This window comes from Pelodiscus sinensis, chromosome 9, assembly GCF_049634645.1.
Source record: "Pelodiscus sinensis isolate JC-2024 chromosome 9, ASM4963464v1, whole genome shotgun sequence".
NCBI lineage: Eukaryota > Metazoa > Chordata > Testudines > Trionychidae > Pelodiscus > Pelodiscus sinensis.
In genome coordinates this window covers 35,882,005-35,903,827 of record NC_134719.1, presented here as the reverse complement: position 1 = coordinate 35,903,827, position 21,823 = coordinate 35,882,005, and the positions used below count along the sequence as shown (strand labels likewise).

Genomic DNA, 21,823 nt, shown 5'->3' with positions numbered 1-21,823 from the left:
GAATCTGGAATGATACTTTATATTATGACAACTAAACAAGAAAAAACAAAAGTAGTCTCCACAAGGGTACACAAGAGTGTCTTTCCTCTAACATGCTATACCAGGGCTACTCAATTTTGGAAGCCCTGGGCGCTACAATGATACTCACAGCACATACTGAGGGCCACAATTTACATGTGGTTACATATACATGCAAATATATGCAAATAGCTTCCTTCACATTGACAGACATGAATACAAAGCACTTCCCACAATGCCCCTGCACTCCCAGCACCTCCTCCCTGGAGGCAAGAAACGCCAACACCCTGTACACGTCTGTTCCAGCTAGCCCATCCGCTTGCGTCTTTCAGTGCTCACCCCGCCTGGGAGATGCCTCACTGTTGTGGAGTGTGTTGCCAGTGGAGACCATGTTCAAAGGATCCCACCCATGCACCGCATACTGAGCCTCACATAAAGCCAAACTGTACCGCAGGCTGCAAACAAACAGGCAATGGGCCACATGTGGTCCATGGGCCGCGTGTTGAGTAGTCCTATGCTATATTACCTTTGCCTCAGAAAACTGTCAATACTTTTGCAGTACTTGTAGAAAAGCAAAAGTGAAGTAAACAGAAAACAAGACCACAAAATAGATATATTACATGTACTACGCCTTGTACACTAACACCAACAGACTGTGTGTATAAAGACTAAATTTTAAAATGAGACACTGTAAACCCAGGACCAAAATAAATTACAACTACTTACCTGCAGTTCCTAAGCTAAGCAGCACAGCAACCCAGAAAACCCAGAAGAAAATGAGAATTAAAAAGGTCCACAGTGGCTGGAACAGTAGCAAAGGGACCCTGCCAATTAGTTTATTAGCAATCTGAAAGAGCTGTACAGTCAGCTGAATCCTCTTCCTCAGTACAAATATGAGGGAAAGTAGAATTATCTATTAAAAGAGATGACAAGAGAATCAGAACAATAATAAACTAGGAATTTCTTTCTTAAATTATCAGAAGTTGCCAAATTTTGTAGGGGGAGTGTGATACAGATTTCACAAAGGAACTGCAGCAGAACATGTCTTTTCATAAAACTATTATGCACCAAATAAGACTGAACTGTAAACAGTGTCTAAAAGGCACAGCACTCTGGAAACTATAAAACAAACATTCACAATAGAAGCTGCTTAGCCACTTTTCTAGCCTGCTCTACACTAAGATATCAGATACTCTTAAAAGAGCAACCAAGAAAAGTGGGTGAATTTTGAGTTCTACAAACAGTACCAGAACAAACCCGCAAATTGCACAAGAACAAATATGTGCACAAGAACAAATATGCATCCAAAAACACCTTTTCTTATTTTTCTATTGAGAAAGAGAAGAGGTGCAGATCCCACTATCTGATAAAGTACAGAGAATATGCAAGCAATCGCAAGTACATATCACAATTGTATATGTCATTTTAACATAATACAGACCACATATGCTCTTAAAGAAATTTAACTGACTCATTTCCCAACAATATATGAACCGTTCACACATTTATAGGGGGCTACTATGCTAAACAAGACAAAACATTCATTTCAACAGCATAAAGCCAAAGTAATCACCTTGTGTGTGATGGACGACAGGAAGACAAATATTCAGCACCACAGTTTGTGGACAGGACACTAAATTGCAGCACTAAGCTTACACCCCTCTGCAATGGCTGTTGCCCCTTTGTGTCACTTACAAGGTATACTGGGCCCACTCTCTCAACTCACTCAACTCCCTTCATTAGCTTAAATGAAGATGGCCTATAGACCCACACTGCAGCAGCGTGCCCAGGGCACTAGTCCTCCAGCACAGCTCCTCTGATGGCATTGTCCTACAGCCCTCGCAAAAGGTTTATGTTTGTGAATCATAGATCTAGAAGAGACCTCAGGAGGTCATCGAGTCCAGCCCCCTGCCCAAAGCAGGACCAATCCCAAATAAATCATCCCAGCCAGGGCTTTGTCAAGCCAGGACTTAAAATCCTCTAGGGATGGAGATTCCATCACCTCCCTAGGTAACCCATTCCAGAGCTTCACCACCCTTCTAGTGAAATAGTTTTTCCTAATATCCAACCTAGACCTCCTCCACTGTAATGTGAGGCCATTGCTCCTTGTTCTGCCATCCATCACTACTGAGAACAGCCTCTCTCTGTCCTCTTTGGAACCTCCCTTCAGGAATTCGAAGGCTGCTATCAAATCCCCCCACACTCTTCTCTTCTGCAGACTAAATAAGCCCAAATCCCTCAGCATCTCCTCATAAGTCATGTGCTCCAACCCCCTAATCATTTTGGTTGGCCTCCGCTGGACCTTCTCCAATGCGTCCACATCCTTTCTATAGTGGGATGCCATAAAGGTGTAAGAAAAGGCTTAATTAATTATAAGCAGATCTTATTTGGCTGCAATAGAAAGCAGAATGCACGAGCGTGCAATCCACCCTGGGATACACTGACTGGTTGAAACATCACAACACTGGCTCAGTTACTCACTACATTGGAGTGTCCACTTATCAATGTCAAGTTTAAATAAATAAGGGTATATGTGTATTTGCATTGTTGTCATATAGCTTTATTCAAGGTTTCAGATTGTAACCTCTAGCATTAAGCTCCCTCACCACCATTCTGTAACATTTCTCACCGTAATCACTGTAGAAATGATGGCAAATCCAAGTAAAAATTTTACATTTTCCTTTTGGGTTTCCAGTTCTATGCTTGGGTCATTGGCATAGTCATAGTACAGCCACCAGAGAATACCTGAGACAACTAACACAAACACAAACTCATGAAGTTGCAGATAGTGCATCACGACAGTGCATCACAAGTGACTGGCAAGCTAATGTACATATGTTTATATGTTCTCTGTCCTCTTGAATTCCAAAATAACTGAAGAGCATAAGGTGACTGCAGCATAAGGTGAGAAATACTAGATGTAATTAACATAACGCTAATCACTGAATAAAACTGTGGAGCTGGTTTGCTATTTTGAGGTCAAAGCCAACATTAGGTCTGGTTTTCTTTCAGCTTTGAAGTTACAGCATTGTTGCTAGACATAAACATAATTTATAAAACTGGTCAAAGCCTGAAATGTGATCTGAGTATTTCTCCATTTTAAAAAAGGGTGCATTGTTAAATTCTTTATTTAACTTTGTTGGAAACATTACCATTACTCAGATTCAAATAATTTGTCAAAAAAAATTAAATCTACTGTAAATAATTAAAACCAAATAATTAAAACCAAACCAAACATCCCAACACCCTGATCCTACAACTAGACCTGCATAGCCAGATATTTTCATCTGCACAGAAGTAAGAGTCCAGCATGGATTCAAATGCAGGATTGGGACCCAATTTAGCTTACTGAAGGATACTTGAGGAGAAACATTTGTTATTTTTTCCTTTATGTTTTTCCTTCAATTCAATGAGAAAAAAGTATTACTTAAACATCCATTATAAATAAATATACTTACATAACAATCCAAACACAACTAGTGTAATGAAAATATGGACCAAAAGTGTGGTGATGAATCTGAAGGTTAAAACCATTATTAAAGAGAAGGCTGGAAATTAAAAAAAAAAAAACACATATAGAAAGGGTTAACTTCAGATGACTGTTGCAATCCATTTTATCAAACTAATTATTTTACATGGAAAATTTAGATATTTTATTTGAAAAATACTGATCTCAACGGAGATCAACAGGCTTTAAAATAGAAGAGATTCTGTTTTGCCCCTGAATGTTCCAAAATCAGACCCTAAAATGATCAGAATTGGAAATTATGTAGAGTAGTCAGGTTCTTAGAGAAATGCATTAACAGTGTAACCCCCTTGCTTTCTGAAGCTCATTCTCTCTTGAATGGATTTACCCTTTGTTCTCGAATTCTGAAGCCAGTTCTTGTCAATTTCATCTTGCTCATGAAATCAAAGCTAGCAAACTGATTTTAACACTTAAAATGTAAAATTACCTTATATATTAATAACTAGCTTAATTACTTTATTATTTAAGCTTTGGAGTCATGAAAGTATCCAAATTTTGCAGTTTACACAAATAAGATGGTTATCTACTTGTTCTACAGCTGTTGCTCTTCAAAATATGAATGCACATATATATTCTGTTTAGGGGATGCACGCTGAGGACCAAAGCTTGAGAACTTTGTCTAGCAATACACCAATGGGGCACTGTTAGCATAAGAGTGACCACCTCAGTCTGTCTGTCTATCCCTATTGTCCTGATCTACTGAGTCAGTATCATAGGGTATGTCTATACTACCCCGCTAGTTCGAACTAGCGGGGTAATGTATGCATACCGCACTTGCTAATGAAGCCCGGGATTTGAATTTCCCGGGCTTCATTAGCATAAGCCGGGAGCCGCCATTTTTAAATCCCCGCTGTTTCGAACCCCGTGCAGCACGGCTACACGGGGCTCGAACTAGGTAGTTCGGACTAGGTTCCTATTCTGAACTACCGTTACTCCTCGTGAAACGAGGTGTACCGGTAGTTCGGAATAGGCACCCTAGTCCGAACTACCTAGTTCGAGCCCCGTGTAGCCGCGCTGCACGGGGTTCGAAGCAGCGGGGATTTAAAAATGGCGGCTCCCCGCTTATGCTAATGAAGCCCGGGAAATTCAAATCCCGGGCTTCATTAGCAAGTGCAGTATGCATACATTACCCTCCTAGTTCGAACTAGGAGGGTAGTGTAGACATACCCATAGTCAGGTTTCACACCCAACACTGAACAGCCTGCACCTCACAGCATGGATGTTGCATAGCTAGACAAGCAACAGGTGTGCGGTTCTGAAGCTCTTTGACAGATTCTAGTAAGGGCTACCTATCTGGTTAAATGGAAACATTTTTTAATCTCGTCCCTAGGATGGGGGGAAATTCAATAGGATCCTGCATTCAAGACATTCTGGAGTAATTGTTGCACATACAGTCTTCTAGTGTGTGTCTCAGTTTGTGGAGAGTCCACGTGGCAATGATTTTGGCACTTCATCTTTCATCTAAGGAAAATTCAGCCTTCTCAAACTCCACAGTAGTCATATTTCTGAAAGGGATCACTTGTCTCTTCCCATTAGTGTAGGGAGGGATTCCTCAATGGGAATTCCTCAGCACTGGGTTGGATGCCCTCATGAGTTTTCCATTTGAGTCCTTGTTCTCTGTCTCTATTATGCCAAAAGACTGTACCGTGCGGCAAAAGCTTCTGCAAGGTTAGTTAGGGAGCTGCAGACCCTTATGGCATAGGCCTCATATAACCAGTTTTCCAAAGACAAAGTCATTTTGATGCCATATCTTAAGTTTTTGTTAAAGGTGGTGTCACAATTTCATCCTAATCAGACAAGTATTTTTTCCCAAACTTCATTCAAGTGCTGATAAGCAGCATTTTCATTCCTTGGATGAGAGACAATGTTTGGCATATCACTTGATAGATACTTAACTATTCCATTCACCACCTCATCTTTTCATTTCTTTTGCATATTGCAGATGGTTTCCAGGTGGATAACATCCTGTATTACAGTACCTTATGGGAGAGCTCACTTTATTCCATGCAGGTTAAAAGCTATTTGACAAAGCCCCAGTGGAACTGGTTGAATTTTTCAGCAGCATTTTGACATTGGACATTTGCAGAGGTTCTATTTGGTTTTATACATACACCTTACCCAAGCTACGAGGAGTCCTGTGGCACCTTATAGACTAACTGAAGTGTAGGAGCATAAGCTTTCGTGGGCAAAGACCCACTTCGTCACATGCATCTGACGAAGTGGGTCTTTGCCCACGAAAGCTTATGCTCCTACACTTCAGTTAGTCTATAAGTTGCCACAGGACTCCTCGTCGCTTTTGCAGATTCAGACTAACACGGCTACCCCTCTGATACTTACCCAAGCTGTATGTTATTACAACCAAGTGCAGATCAGATGCAAGTTTTGGGACAGCAATTTTGAGCAGACTCTGACCCCATTTCCTTCTGAAACTGCTTTTGAATCACTTAAATGGAGCACACATCAGCAATCACTTGAAAAGACTGTTACACTATAGGTAAATGTTCTTCAAGATGGAGTGCAGAAAAATGTTCCATGGTCTCCGCTTTATCCCCTCTGCATCTGAGACTCAAATTTATAGTGTTTTGTGTGCAGGAACAAAGGAGGATCAGAGTGACACTGCCTTTAAACAGCTTGGGGAGGGGCTAAGGTACAGAAGGCACCAGCATCAACTCTTCAGGTACTGCTAGGTAAAGTTATCTGGCTTTGATGCATTTGATGCACACTCAAGGGGAATGTGTGTTTACAATCTCCCAAGAAACTAGTTTCTAAGCCCTCAATGGCCTTCTCAGAATGGCAAGAAAAGTGGAAATAGTGTATCAATAAAACATATTTCATGCTAGAATAAATTCTGATTTTATAACTTTTTTACCTAAAGTTTCTAATGGAGCCAGGCCAAAAAACAAAAAATAAACAAACAAGTGACACAGAGTAAGTTTTCAGTCCGGTTTCTATAAATCTAAAATTTCACTAGTCTACCAAATGCCCTGTGAAAGCAAATAGCAGTTCTCGCTCTTAACTTAAATAAAAATAAATTTGTCTATGCAGAAAATACCAAGATTCAATGTTTTAAAAAAATTGTATCTGTTCATAACATTACCTAGTGCAAGGACACTCAGTCCTATTACAGTATCTCTTCCTGCCATTATTCCACTCAGAATACGATGAAAAATATCAGCTTCATTAACCCCATTTATCAAGACAGATGCAAACTGTGAATAGCACTCAGGGTTTTGTGGAACACATCGATTAAACAATGGGAAGGATTTGCTGGAAAGTTAAAAAAAAGAGATGGGGGAAAGGTTGATTACTGGAGAGAAAGGTTTCGGATCCATTCAATGATTAATAACACAGTTCGAACACAAATTGCTGTGTTTTGTTTATATGCAGTATTATGTTTGTTTGCTTTTTAGTAAAAATTAAATATAAAAAATAGGTGATCACTGCCACCAAAATAAAGACACTGTTCTAAATTAAGGTAAGCAGTTTATGGTAAATTTGGAATATTTAGAATGAACTTTAGGGCTCCCCTGAACTATTTCAAAACACTATCTCAAAACACTTTCCAGAACTTAAGCCAATATACAGAGAACATTTCATCCTTCCCACAAAACTGAAGCTGCATATGGAGTAAAGGAGCACAGCAGTTTAACAATGCACCACAACACTGCATAACAATTTATAACTGTTATGAAAGGAAATCTCTCTATTTGATTAAAACCACAGGAGAGATTTAGGAAGGCAGAACATATTCAGCCAAATTGGAATTTTCCCAAGTCAATATGATTAATAACCCTATTCTAAGGAAAAAAGACACAAGATCTTTCACAGGCACAAATAATCAGCAGGTCAGTTATATATCATCTGAAAGCCAGCTCTTCTACCAGCGTAGTACCTCCAGATAGGGTTTTGGTTCAGTACTGACTCGGGAATAATGCTGTCTACTGAACACCAGCAAAGGTTTCTGCTCCTTTGTAGTCTCCTAATCAAACATGAACTGGGCTTAACTTACTTAACTTGCAAGAATGGATGGAATTAAAACACAAATCAGTACAACTATAGGCTATATCAATATATTATTATTCATTGTATATGCACACACACACACATTTGCATAGTGTTCATGATAGTCCAACATTCTTAAGAGTGTACTGAGCCTATGCCTTACCATCTTGAGCATACAGTCAGCCCACTCAAATATTTATATATCAAACAATGTTATTTGGCACTGTTAGCCAAGTGTCCTACATGTATTATCCCTCTAGGCTTGGCACTGCTACACTAAGCCAGCAGGAAGGGTTTTAGAGCTCAGACAAATTCATGCATCTAAAAGGAAACAGCAGTCAAACACCATAGTATGCCTCTAATTAATAAGTAAATGGTGACTACTGCTAGGGAAACTGCTTCAACCAGTTCTGCTTTTATGAGTAAGTATCACATTCATAACAGAGACTGCTCATGAGGATTTCACACTGCAGAGAGAAAATACAGACTGTCAAGAAATAAGTGTGAGGTGCCCTCTTTTCAATTCATTTTACATTTCAGCTCTGAAATCTCTCACACTCTTTTCTTTGCTTTCCTTTGTGCAAAGGAATACAGAAGCATAAAGAGTCCAATTCCGTATTGTGCCTGCAGAAGGCAATGGGACTTGAACATATGCTTAACGATCTCTTCTGAACAGGAGTCTGAAAAACATGGGAGGAGGGCAGTGCACGGGCACGCATATGACAATTCAAAAATCTAAAATCAAAGATATTAAACAAAGTAAAATCATTCTGATTGGTATGCATCAAGTCAAGCACAAAATGTGAAGGACAGTCTTTGAAAAGCTGTCTTGAATAAACAGTGCAGTGAAGCACACAGTAATTTTTACCTTGGTGGAACTGGCAGTGTAGGACATAGCTCAGCTGCTTTCGGATTTAGCGTGTAACTAGAAATGTTCAAGTTATAAACACAAAGGCAAGAACCTAAAAAATAAAATAAAAACCCATGAGAGGGAACTTGTTATTTGTCAATGTTCCTTTCTGCACAGAAAACACACTTCTTAGAAGTACTAAAAATCTATATAAATTGCAAACTGTTCAAATCAAGGGGTGTTTGGAAAATTTGGAGCAGCACAATAAATATTAGTTTACAAAACTGCACTGTTTTTCCTCGATCATTTTGTATTTAAATAAACATTTTTCTGTTTAGGAGGCAGTTTAAAATCTTAAATAGTTCAGATAACTTCATGAATCAAGATCAAACCCCTAACCCATTCTCTACAGAGACACAGTAATATTTTCAGTTTTTCCCACTTTTATCAGTAAATTGTTGCAACTGGTTTTAAGAGATGAAAGCACAACCTACTGAAACACTGGATAATCCAAATTTTACTAATCTCAGATTATTATACTATTTTATTTTCTCATTTCTTATATTCCAGAATCCTCCCTTCAGAGCCAAATTCAGAGATGTTTTGTAATATGGTGTTAGGTAGGTAAATTAGACTCTCTTACACAGATTTGGGGGGCAAGCCAAACTTACTAGCCTGGGAAATAGGACAACTGATCAAAGAGAAGGTCACTACAAAAATAAACATGCAGCCAGCAAATCCTTCAGTTGTCTCAGTTTACTTTGCCACTAGAAATGGTTTTGTTGGCCAAGAGAGTATGAGTTGGCATGCAACTGTTTCTCCATCTGAAACCATTTCTGGCACTGCCTTTGATAATTTAATAAGTCCTAGAGTGACAGGAGAATGGTGAAAGTGATGGACAAGGAACATTGCTAGGAGTCACAGCTGCGAACCCATACATGTGTAGGTCAAGACTCTGTATTGACCTGGGGTGGACACTATAGCCCAGCAGTATCTTGACTGATTCAGGGATAGCACAACTGACCTCAATCACAAGAGGGTGCTAGAAAAGTTCTCAGAAAACTGCTCATTGTGAACAGCCCTGAACAGCTCAGCTGGAGGGTATCCCATCATGCAGTCAAAATTCAGATAAGCCTTGAAAAGTTTCCTTTGCTTTAACATTGCGAGGTGGAATGTTTGTACACCCCTTAACTGTCCGAACCAAACAAATGGTCCTGCCAGATGGACTGCTCCTATTGCTCAAGAGCTTGAAAGATACTGCATTCACGTTGCAGCTCTGAGAGAGATGTGGGTGCTGAAAAGAGAGTCAATTAACTGAGAAGCACATTAGGTAAGTATACTTCTGACAGGGACACCCACAGAATGAGCCTCGAAACACAGGAACTGTTTTTGCAATCAGAAGGAATCTTGTCTCGTTTGGAAAACGTAGCCATTGGTATGAATGACAGACTGGGAATTCTGACTGCCCTAAGAGGTGGATGTTTTGTTTTACTGATCAGCATTTACAAACTGACAATGATGAACTCTGATGAGGATATGACACTTTGCAATTCAGCCCAGACCAATAAATTAGGATGTAAAATCCCATTTAATTAACTAGTGAAACTTCTTGTTTAACTGGTTAACTGATTAAAGGGGAGCTGGGCGGGCAGCGTGCGAAGGTCCAGTGCGGATGACTAAAGCAGCCCCTGTATTTGGCAAGCTTGCCGCAGGGCTAGAACTGCCCTCATCTCCTGCCTGTTAACCTTACCGGGCAAGCCTCCACATTAAGGGTGAGGCTTACCAGTTAACTGGTGAAACATTTAACATCCTCACCTGAGACGTCCCTCTGGATGCTTTCAAAGCTATGGTGCCATGACTCACAATGCTGATACCCACAGCCTGCACACAAGCATGCAAACCACAACTCAGGTATTATGAAGAACTATTTGTGGGACTAACTACCATCTTATTAGGTCAAAGCTTTCTCTCCTTATTCAATCAAATCCATAAAATACCCAGCTCGGGATAGTATGTAAATATTGTTTGGCTGAAAGATGTCAATCATTAAACAATTTTCAACACAGCTAATTACTGTTGTAGAAAACTATCAACGATCAACAACGACATTCTGTCAAATGGGTATCCCTGACACAATCTAAAACGCTGTTGTGTATTGTGTTCAGTATTTAAAAACACTGTCACACAGACTATTTTGATGACAATGCTCCTGAAATATCAACTATCCTTGCGCACAAGTGACAAGCACATTCTATGCTGTTATATAACCTACTCTGACAAGTCAAAAAGGACAGGTATAGGGCAGATTGCAACCCATTCCAACACAAACTCTGCCAAATGTAAAAGATGTGGTTTGACGAAAGTGGATGAACTACAAGCCCTTGTTGATAAACTTTACTCCAAACATGATGTTATCTGATTGAAATATTAGACATCTGATTAAAATGTGCCGCATGGCCAGAAAGGGTCAACCAGCTTATAGGCTGAATGTCCAGGGTCAGTCTTTAAAGGCATGTTGAGAGATGTGTAAATGATAGCTGGGCTGTTACATTACGTTAGAGCAGTGGTCACCAACCAGTAGATGGGGGGGGGGTCTACTGGTAGATCTTGGAGCCTTTGACAGATGATCCTGACAGGTTTAGAAAGGAGGCTGTTAAGTGCTGGCACTTCATCTGACCCTCTCAGTTCTGCTGTGCCGCTCCTGCCCTCTGCCCAGGAGCCTCTTCCTTGCTGTGCAGGGCAGAAGAGGAGGGGTGCTGATGTCAGGGTGCCCCTCCCTCCACCCTGTACCCCATCTCCACTGAGCAGAGGGGGGCAGGGATGGAGAGAGTTTGCTGGCTTCTTTGGGGAGTAGTTCAGGGCCAGAGGAGGGGTGAGCCTGCCTTAGCTCCCTGCACCACCACCTGGAAACCACCTGAGGTAAATGGTGCCCAGCTCGAGCCTGCATTCCAAACCTTGGCCCCAATCCTGAACCCCTCCTGCACTCCAAACCTCTGCCCGAGCCCCCCACACCCAAACTCCCTCCCAGAGCCTGCTCCTGCACCCATCCTGCACCTCAGCTCCCTGCCCCAGGCTCAGCTCAGAGCCCCTCCCACACTCCAAATCCTTTAGCCCAAGATCAGAGACCGCATCCCACTCCCTTGCACCCCAACAATAGTGAGTGAGGGTGGGGAGGAAAGGAGGATGGAGTGAGCAGGGGCGGAGCCTTGGAGAAGGGGGGGGAAGGAGGCAGGACAAGAGTGTTGGGTTTGAGGTGGATCCTGGATTGCACTTCAATTCAAAAAGTGATCTGATGCTTAAAAAGGTTAGAGATCACTGTGTTAGAACAGAACTTCAAAATGCAAACTTGCACTGTTAGAACAGTAGAAGGGTAGGTGTTTGCTCAGGTCTTGTAATGAGAACAATCCTTGTCTGTTACTATAGCTTTGATTCAAGATCAGAAGAAAGCATTAATATTTATGGTAAAGCTTGGTATAAGTGGTATTGTTGTTTATATGTCTCTTTGAAGGCTGTAATAAACTGTATGTGAACTGTTTAACGGATAAATTATCTTGAGCTAATTACCACGATGTTTAGCAGACAGAAGGTTATGTCAAAAGCCTATTGTGTTCTCCTAGACCAAGAGACCGCTGCTGCAAAGGTATAGAGTCCTTTTGAGCACGATCCTTTTTCTCTCAGCTCTTCTTGAGGTTTTGTACAGGGGAAATCTAAGCCTTATGGATTGCGATCCCTGTCATTGGCTGGAAACAACTTGAATATAATATTGGATTTTGGACTAATGGCGATGAACTAAATCCTAAAAGAACTTTTTGTAACTACAAGATCACCATCACTATTACATATTTGAACCTCAAGAATTGAACTCGTGTCTGTATCTTACTGATGTTTTAACTAATAGTCTCCATTTTGTTTGTTTTTATTTTAATGTAGTTAGTAAGAACTTGCTATAGGCATGTATTTGGAATAAAGTCTGAAGCGTGTGTTGACCTGAAAGGGAATGTGTCCAGTCCTTTGGAACTGGTAAAAGCGTATTTGACCAGGGTGTGTGGGTGGAAGCCTGAGGCTGGGTGCTTTGAACTTCTGATTGATTAATAAGATAATACAGAAGCTGTTTTGTGCTAGCTTGGTAAATATAAATATTGAAATAGCCACCAGCTTTGGAGATTGGCCACCCCTTTGCTTGCAGTGCATCTGAACTGAATAACTCAGCTGGCTCCCCAGGGAGTCCGGTTATTACTCCAATATTTTTACATTGCAGTCGAAGCAGTGTACAGCCCTAACCAATCTGCCTTCACACTGCTAACAAGCATTGATGGTAAATCTCTCATTGCGAATCACACTGCAATCTACCAACAGAGGCAGCTTAAGGGGCCCTTGGGCACAAAGAAATTTGGGACCCTGCTCCACGTCCCTGCCATGTAGCCCCACTTCCTGCTCCTCCCATTGTCCCAAGGCCACGGCTCCTATCTAGCTGGAAGCTGGGACCATAGTAAGAGCTGCCCGGGGAGCCCTCAACCTTCCTTCTGCCTAGGAGGCATATACTGAATGGCAGCGATACAGGCCAGGGGCTGCCCTTAGGTAGCCCAGTTCCACACCCAAGGCATATGGAGGGCCATGGGCTCCCCACAGTTGCCTGAGCTTCCTGGGTGGTTCTTACCACAGTCTAGGCCAGTGGCCCTTAAAGCGTGTAGCAACCCCACCAGAGGGCCTAGAGCAGGGTTTCCCAACCTATGGGTCGCCACTACATTTCAAAAGGGTCGCCCAGAGTCTCCCCAGGTGGCTCTGCCTCCCCTCCTCCCCGTTTTTGAATTGCCTTGGGTCACCAAGTCTTCCTGAATTGTCAAAATGGGTCCCCATCTGGAAAAGGTTGGGAACCGTTGGCCTAGAGGAACATTTGGGGCTTGCCAATAGGACCCTGGTCAGCCCCCACGTTGAGGGGGGAGGGAGCACTATCCAACTCTGCTCTACCCCCAGCTGTGTTCCAGTCCCACCCCCAACCTTAGATACAACTCTGCACCTGGACACTCTCCCAGCTTGGGCCCACAGCAACCCCTGGCTCCTCCTCCCACCTCTTGGGGAGGCCCAGACCAGACAAGGGGTTAGGGACAACTAGGGATGTAAAGGGTTAATCGGTTACCTGGTAAACATGAGCCTTACCAGCATGCTTATCAGGTTTTCGTTTGGAGCAGCCCCATGCCCACCGCCTGGTGCAGTGGGCTCAGTCTAGCCTTGCTGGAGCAGCCCATGGCATGGCAGGTGCAGCCAGGCTGGAGCAGTTCCCTGCTCATGGTGTGCAGTGGGGGTAGGAGGTCCATGCTGCTCCAAGGTTAACTAGTTAAACCTAGGGTTTAACTGCTTAACATTGTAAACGTTAATTAACATCTCTAGGGATAAACAAAAAAAGTTTGGAGACACTAGCTTAGGGCAACCATACATCCATAAATCCAGGTGACTAACATCATCACTGCCCATCTGCTGATGTGTAAAACAATGTAATAGAGTCTACACTGGGGTAAATTAAATGCCATGGAGACAGAAGAAGGTGTATTGATGTGTATGTTCAGAAAGGGGACATGATAGGACTTTTTTTCTTGCTATACATCTCTCTTCTTTGGTGTACAAGTTACACCCATCTACATTTCCCTAAACTCAGTGGGTCATAATAGGAATGTAAGTTATACATTAGTATGTGTAAGGGAGCTTACAGAGAATTTAAGTTGGAGCACAGTGCATCCTGGAGAGTTGGGAGAATGGTGGAATTACACCAGGAATTACACTAATTTCAGCTTCTGTAGAGTCACCTCTGAATTGAGTTCCAATGTGCATTTTCACTAATACTGAATCTTTTTAAAAAACTGAGATCCCAAAGCCATGTGAATATATTAAGGGAAACGAGCACAACTTTATTTCTGCCTTATCTTGAATGTTTCATTATCTCATCGATCACCAAACCTCGAGACTTAGGTCACACAAATGCCCTCACATGTTTAGGTATTTAAAGTCTTATTTGCTCCCATTGAGACAACAGCAAAAAAAATGTATTTATGTAAATTAAAGCAGGATTGGGCCCTTAATGATTCAGAATGAAATAAATATCTTCCAGTCACAGACCTAAGAACATTAATCCACTATCTTCAGGCTGTCTGCTGGTAAAATACATTACTACAGTGCTTGTGAAAAAGTAGTGCTTGGATTAGGGATGTGATCCGTTAACTGGTAAGCATTACTCACGTGATGCTTACTGGTTACAGTTCACCAGTGGGGTTGGAGCAGCCCCCATCCAATGTTAGTAGCTGGTTAACCAAATAAATGGAACTTTACATCCCTACTTTGGATGTAGTCAAACCAATTAAAATGCAAAATTGCCAACTCTCTAAAGACAGGTATATATATTCTTTAAAAGTAGAGGGAGTTTCATGTAACCTAATTCAATTATGCTGAGATTATTTAAGGAGCATCACTGGGGTACACAGCTCATTATGTATGTAAAAAAAAGTATTAAATAATCATCAAGTACCTCAACATTAAATTTTAAAAAAATTCATTGTAAACAGCTATTCTTGCCATCCAGTCCAAGATATTAGAACAGAAGAATTCCCAGAGTGTTAGCCATTGCCTGCCAAATGCCAAAGACTATTTAGTGAGCAGCACTGACCAGATTTATGTAGTCAATTTATTGTTTCAAAAAGAACCAGATTTAGAATCCGATTTTCCCTGCCTTGTGCCCAGAGAACTCAGACCCTGGGCTTTTTTACAAAATACTCTGACTAGTGTATAAATGGTTTCTTCATTATGTCTACTGGGGATCTCCAAGGAGCATTTCAGATTTCCATATTCATATAATGGATAATGCTGGTAGAGGCCCGGTAGTTTTTTGTGTCTTAACTCCTTGATATCTTGAATATGACATTTTAGCTGTGTAATGTATCACTGACGCAAGGATCAGTTTTAGCTTACCATAGTTATATGCTGAAAAGCAACACACAAATTTTGCACAATAGCTACTTGTAACTTTTTTTAGACTATCAGCATAAAATAAAAATGATTCTAGTTTGGCTTTGAAAACAAAACTCACTACATGTAAAGGGCTCATAGATATGATAGGTCAATGAAACAATAATGTTTCATTATAGTTTTAATTGAATTTAAAGGATCCAATTCAGAGTTAATGCAGATATCTCACATAGCATACAAAAGGCATCCATTCATCAATTCCATTCCAACCTGAACTAGTTTGACCTCAATAGCCACCTTCCTCCTGAACAATCCAGTCCCTTTCAGAAATGCATCTAATAGTTTTATACACATAAGTGATCCATAACATTTCTCATAAATAAAATATTTAAATAAGCAAGAACAAGAACATGCTTTCCATTGACATTGGCTTATCAAATAAATTAAAAATAAGGAAGTAAAGATCCAGTACAACTTATTTCAAACAGGAGTACATATTATAAGATTAAAAACTGTTTAACTCTTCAACACAGATTAAGGAATCCATATTCTTTATTACATACCATTGTTCTTTGCAAAAAGCTGGATGTCTTCCAGAGAATTAAGTTGCTCTTGTGGACAGCTAGACACACACAAGGCGATTGAATTGATTTTAAGTTGTTTAATTTCCAGAGTGCACGAATTCAAAAAGAACACATGTCTAGGAAGGAGGGAGAGAATTCCCTTTTAAAGCAAACTATATTTTTCATATCATTTTGAACCTCCTCATAATCTTTAAAAGCAGTACAAAATATAACAGTGGGTGATGTGTTTTTCCACATGAAATTGGAACCCTTGGATTTTGAAACTAAAAGCTAGAAAGTGATTCTAACACATGCCATTTATCTTAAATTGCATTTCAGGATCTCAGACATGCAATAAACCTATGTGGGCAGTAGGGATGTAAGCGACTAGTTGACTAGTGTTGCAACTAGTCGCTTCTTCCTCCTCCCTCCCCACTGCCTCTATCAGAGAGAGGCAGAAAGGGGGGGAGAGCAGGAGCTGTGGCTGCCAACTTAAAAGCCGGTTCCCCTCCAGCACCATCTCTGCCAGGAGGTAGAGGGCACAGCTGGAAACAGCGCAAGGGGAGACTGAAGCGGTCTCCCTTTCCACCACTTCTGCTGTGATTCTGCTTCTGAAATGTACAACAGCCCCATTGAGAGTGGCGGCTTCTGCCTTTGAAATGAAGAAGGAGCCCTGGCAGGGCTCTTGTACATTTCAAAGGCTCAGGTGCAGGGAGCGCATGGCCCTGTGCTCCCTGAGGGGCTTCCACTTTTGAACTATAAGAAGAGCCGAGCAGGGTTTTCTTTTGAAATAACCATGTCTACACAGCGTTTCTTTTTTCAAAATAGGGTATATTGAAATAGCGCCCGGATGCGATTATGCAAATGTAGCACGTGAAATTCAAATCCGTGCTTAATTATGCAATTTTGTTTGTCTGCATTTGCAGTCCTCTCACAAAGGAGGAATGCCATGTAGACATACCCTAACAGACCAAAGATTTATTTACTACAGATCATTTATTGCACTCAGTGACCAAATTTCAAGTATTTAATTTAAAAAACTGATGTACTTACTTTTTATTTGTCATATCCTGTCCAGAAAGAGGCGCACCTTCAACAGGAGTGTTCTTCCTACCACATACGTTCCCATAGCTGTCATACCCAAATACAAGTCTTTCTGCAGCGCCGGCTGTTACAGCATAGCCAGTTATAAACATCTATTAAAATATGCATTATATTATTTTTCTTTCAAATTAATGATACACACAATATTATGCTTTTTTCCTCTACTATTCAATTAAAAGTTCTTTGTTTAGCCTACATAATTTTTGTCTGGTGCTTCAAAAATCAGGTATTAACTTTTCAAACATTGCTTTACACTGTAATGAATATTTTGAAGTGAAATTCACCCCTGCACTGAAGGTCAGAGCAAGGCCTTTAGACACATTGGACCAACAGCGTGTTACAGTTAGGACACTTTTGTAATTCATTACAGAGTAAGAAGGTGTGTAGTTACTGAGGCACAGAATTATAGGAAAAGAAAAAATGGTCATGTGCTTAAAGAAACTGAACACCTTGGAAAACTTCATTTCAACCCGGTCTGCACCACAGACTTACTGTGTAATGCTGTACAAATTACTTTCAACAAACTTCACAGGTGTTCAGTAATTATGTACTCCTCATTTTTAGTTGCCGAATGTGAGACACCTGTGGCCAGATTTGCAGAAGCTCTGAGCACTCACAACAGCAACTGAAGTCAATTGGAACTTTGCTTGAATATATACAATGATGTAAAAATGAAATACTGAAAATCAGGCTCTATGTGTTTCAAGTTGGACACCCAAAAATAGGAGACACTTGACAATTTTGGCCTAGATTTGTGTCTCAGTTACTCTACCTTAAAATGGGAATAAAATCACCAAATATCACAGGGGCATTGAGAATTTAATCAATAAAAGTTGTTGGGGTCCAATGCAAAAAATAGTATATGGTCATGTAATTAAAGACTGTATATAATTATATATATACACATGCATAAACACACCAAATTAAGGTTACACAGACAACCTTAATTACAGCACTTCCTAACTTTTGAGCACTTGATTTTCAACTTAAATATTCTTTTAAGTAGTTTGGGGAATTTTTTAAATGTAGTAAGTCTGTGAAGAACTGAATGATGTACATTCATTACTTTAATCATATAAGTAATCAGATTTGTACTTAGGTGTTTGGAATCTAGTGATTTACATCAGCAGTTCTCAACTGTGGAGTTCACGAGCCCCAAGCCCATGAACAGAGTTAGGGTAACATGGCGGGCACTGCACCCTCCCAAACTGCAGTGTCAGAGCTGAGCAGTCCCATGTGCAGTTCCATACACCCCACCCTCCACCTCCCAAGCCTCTTCTTTTCCCTCTGACCAGAGGTTCTGCCTTCTGGCCTGGTTGGAGTCAGGAAGCCAGAGGTGGGCAGTTGCTGTTCTAGCTGGTCCCATGCAGTACACAACCATGGCACTCTCCTGTATCCTCCTTTTGCTGCTGGTGATGCCCAGAGCTGCAGCTGCTTCTCAGATCTCAGCCCCCTTCGGCAGATTGTGCAGCCATTAAGTCCTGCTCAGCTCCAGGGCTAGCAGAGTCCTTGGGGAGCAGCAACTGCAGAAGAGAAGCTCTCCCAGCACAAACAAACCAGAGATCCCCTTCCTATACACAGAGATACATCCCTGCCCACACACAGTTCCTAGCTACGCACCCTCAGCTAAATCCGTCTCTGAACAAAACCACTAGTTAGCCCTTTACCTGAGCTATAACCTTCACTGAACATACTCCTAGATACCCCCTACCTGCAATTTTCAAACTATCAAATTGTAGGGAGGCTCAGCTCTGAATTACAAATGTTTGCTTGCACACACACAGCCCAATCTAGATTGGGTGGCCTCCTGAGGAGGGACAGGTGGTAGAGGTGGTGCTCCCTCCCCAGGCCCTGCCATGCGGAGCTGCTACAACCCTTACAGAGCAGCACCAATTCCCAACTAGAAGTCAAATTATGCCTATTCCCCATCCGCCCCTCCCAGCGGCCACAGCTCGGAGCCATGGCACCCCAAAGGGCTAAAGCTCCAAGACTTCCTCCCCCCACTAAAGCTAGCAGCCTCAAGTCTCCCCTCACTGGACCTTAGAGTTTTTATAGCATATGGGGGAAGGGGAAGGCTTCAAAGAAAAAAAAATGGTTGGAGAACTTTATTTATATCACATTAATATTGTGATGCCTGAATTTTTATATCTTAATTTGTCTTAATATAGCATTGTAGGGACTTGATAGCTCTGGTTGCTACATATATATGCATGACAACTCTGTAACAATAGCAAAATATTTTTAGATCCAATGTATTTATTCAGTTAATACACTTCCAGCAATCAGATGGCTACCTCAGTAACAAAAATACATGAGGTAGCCTTCTGTGACCCTACTTCTAAATATGCCTTCTAAGAAAAATTCTGACAGATGGAAGTTACAGTTCCAACAGCACTTACTTGTTGGCTGACCCATGCTGCTTCCACATAGGTTACAAACTAAGACAAAAGTTTAGCATATCAAACGTGATCTACAACTACTGCTAGTAAATGGCCGGCTGCAAACATTAAATAATTGCAAGAGAGTGTGCCAACATGTATGCACAAATAATGTGCTCTTCCAGACAACAAAACAACCTGAAACAAAGTCATTGCCTATGTGAACAAATAACACTGATGTCACCACAAATTTGCTTCAAACAAAAAGAAATCATAATTCACACATGACTAATAAAATCTACCAGAGAATAAGCAATGAAAAAAATGAAAGAAAAAAATTGCTGGAAACCACCACAGTTTGACGTGTTTCAAGTGCTGACATTTTGTATCTACATGGGCATTAAACACAAGGTGGAATACAAAACTCCTGTTTCCCAAGTCAGTTTAGTTTATAAAGTGTGTAAGACTAATATGCAATGTTCCTTTGAATTAATTATATTTAAAGGTAGTTAGAAAATTGAATACAAGACTGATTAGTAATTTGTATTGTGGTAATACCAAGTACCCCCACAGTCCTAGACTCTGAACATAAGCATAACAAAGATTCTGCCTGAGAGAGCTTGTTCTACATACAAGAAGATGATCTTGCAACTGGATCCTTGCAAGCAGAACCTTTGACCACAGGTGTGGAACTAAACTGACTTTGGAGTTACTTTGTGCAGGCACAAAAATCCTCCTCTCTGACCACAAGATCAAGGCACTGTAATTTCTGCAGTGAGAGAGGTCACCTAAACATTTATTCAGAATCACAGTAGCTCTAAATATTTATCTTTCAATGGATAGCATGCTTACCAAACCAGCCCAAAAAAGAAAGAATAAAATCAACCACAGTACGTCTGTGCATTTTCTATAAATCAGAGGTCTCCATTCTCTTTGTCCAGAAATCCCATCTACAGAAACCTAAAATTAAACATAAAACGTAAGCATAATTGAAGTTAGTTTTAGGCATCTGAAAAGCACTGAAAGAGTAACTTAGGGTGCACAACATGTTAGATATTTGTTAATTTGTGGACTCTTACAAATATTGATTTTACCTATAGTGCACAATATTACTATATAAAGTATCCCAATATTACTATATAAAGTATCCCCAAATAATGGAGAGTACTTTAGAGTACAGGGAAACTGCAGGAATACATCCAAACAAATGATAACTATCCATTGATACCAACATCCAAAGACTACATACACCCGCACAAGACATGGCCCAACAAGTACCCTGAGAGGCTTTTCTACAGTGACTGTATTGGGCAAAGAAGAATTGTCAAACAACTTTAAGCCAGCACTTTACCCCCTCCTTTTTTCTAAGTACTTTCCTCCTGAAGTAGGGGACAACCGGCCTGCTGTTAGCCTTTTGAACTCAAGTGTGATATCAATCAGTTTAGTACCTGAAAAGAGCTGGGGGGGAGGGGGGAGCACTGTATTCTGTGCCTGCCAGGCCATGGGCTTGGATTCGTGGCCAGCTTTGATTTGATTCCACTAACTCCAGCACCAATGTGGTTACTCTGGCATGCGGCTGCTGACAGCTCTTTCCCGTCTCTAACTACTAATGGGGACTTGGGAGAGTCCTAGATGGGGGAAGGAAGCCCCCGAAGATCCTGGCCCAAGTAAACGGGATCTCCGTCAGCAAGAGCTAGAGCCGGCACGGGGGGGAGAGGGAATGTGGAAAATGCCTTCCCTGAGGAGGGGGCGAGGGCCGCCGCAGAGCCAAGGGAGACAGTGTGGGGACAGGGTGCGGGATTCCCCTACCCCCAGGGGACGTGAGTCGGGTGCTGCTGCCTCTGCCCCAGGCTCTCTCGCAGGGGGCGGACTGTGCCTCCCAGAGGGGAAAGGCAGCAGCTGCGGGGCCACGCGGCCTGTCGCTCCGAAACCCAGGCCCTCGGTGCGTCCCGGCTGGACCCCGCAGGGGCTTACCTGGTACTCGCCCCAGCAGCACGCCATGCTCCCCGCGCTGCAGCGGGGCAGGAAGTGCCGGGCCCGCCCGCGGCTGCCTCCCGAGGCGCGGCCCCTCCTCCCCGCTCCCAGCCGCGTGCGGGGCGGACCCCTCCTCGCCTCACCTCCCGCCGCTGGGCTCCCCGCCCGGGCCTGGCGCGCGCGGAGAGCCGCTCGCAGGGCCAGGCGGGCCGCGCGCCCCGCTTGCAGGTGGCTGCACAGGTGCCGAGCCCGGGCCCCGGCGGCAGAACGGCACCGCGCGCAGCGCTTGCTCCCCTGCTGGGGCGCGAGCTTCGCACTTGCACGCAGTCGGCGAAGGGTTTGCATGGCCCAGGCGCGGCCAGCTACGGCGGAGGCTGCCTGAAAAGAGGGCAAAGCCCCCCAGTACAGGCGTGGGTGCCCCTCACCCCCCTCGGGGCTGATCTGAGTGGTGCCC

At 42.2% G+C, this 21,823-nt stretch overlaps 1 protein-coding gene across 3 annotated transcripts in view; it reads right to left on the bottom strand.

The window, feature by feature from the left end:
• Positions 1-21,524, bottom strand: part of SLC44A3 (solute carrier family 44 member 3) — a 94,404-nt gene extending 72,880 nt beyond the window's left edge. For all 3 annotated transcript variants that reach the window (XR_012905961.1, XM_075936568.1, XM_075936569.1), the window contains exons 1-9: positions 21,370-21,524; positions 20,248-20,355; positions 16,967-17,109; positions 15,914-16,050; positions 8,415-8,508; positions 6,642-6,811; positions 3,477-3,566; positions 2,648-2,772; positions 745-931 (exon numbers count right to left, since the gene is read on the bottom strand). Coding sequence is in view for 2 of the 3 variants with exons in the window: in XM_075936568.1 (XP_075792683.1) it covers positions 745-931; positions 2,648-2,772; positions 3,477-3,566; positions 6,642-6,811; positions 8,415-8,508; positions 15,914-16,050; positions 16,967-17,109; positions 20,248-20,355; positions 21,370-21,396 (1,081 nt within the window). In the remaining variant the exon portion in view is untranslated. The remainder of the gene's footprint in view (positions 1-744; positions 932-2,647; positions 2,773-3,476; positions 3,567-6,641; positions 6,812-8,414; positions 8,509-15,913; positions 16,051-16,966; positions 17,110-20,247; positions 20,356-21,369) is intronic.
• Positions 21,525-21,823: the final 299 nt, after the last annotated feature.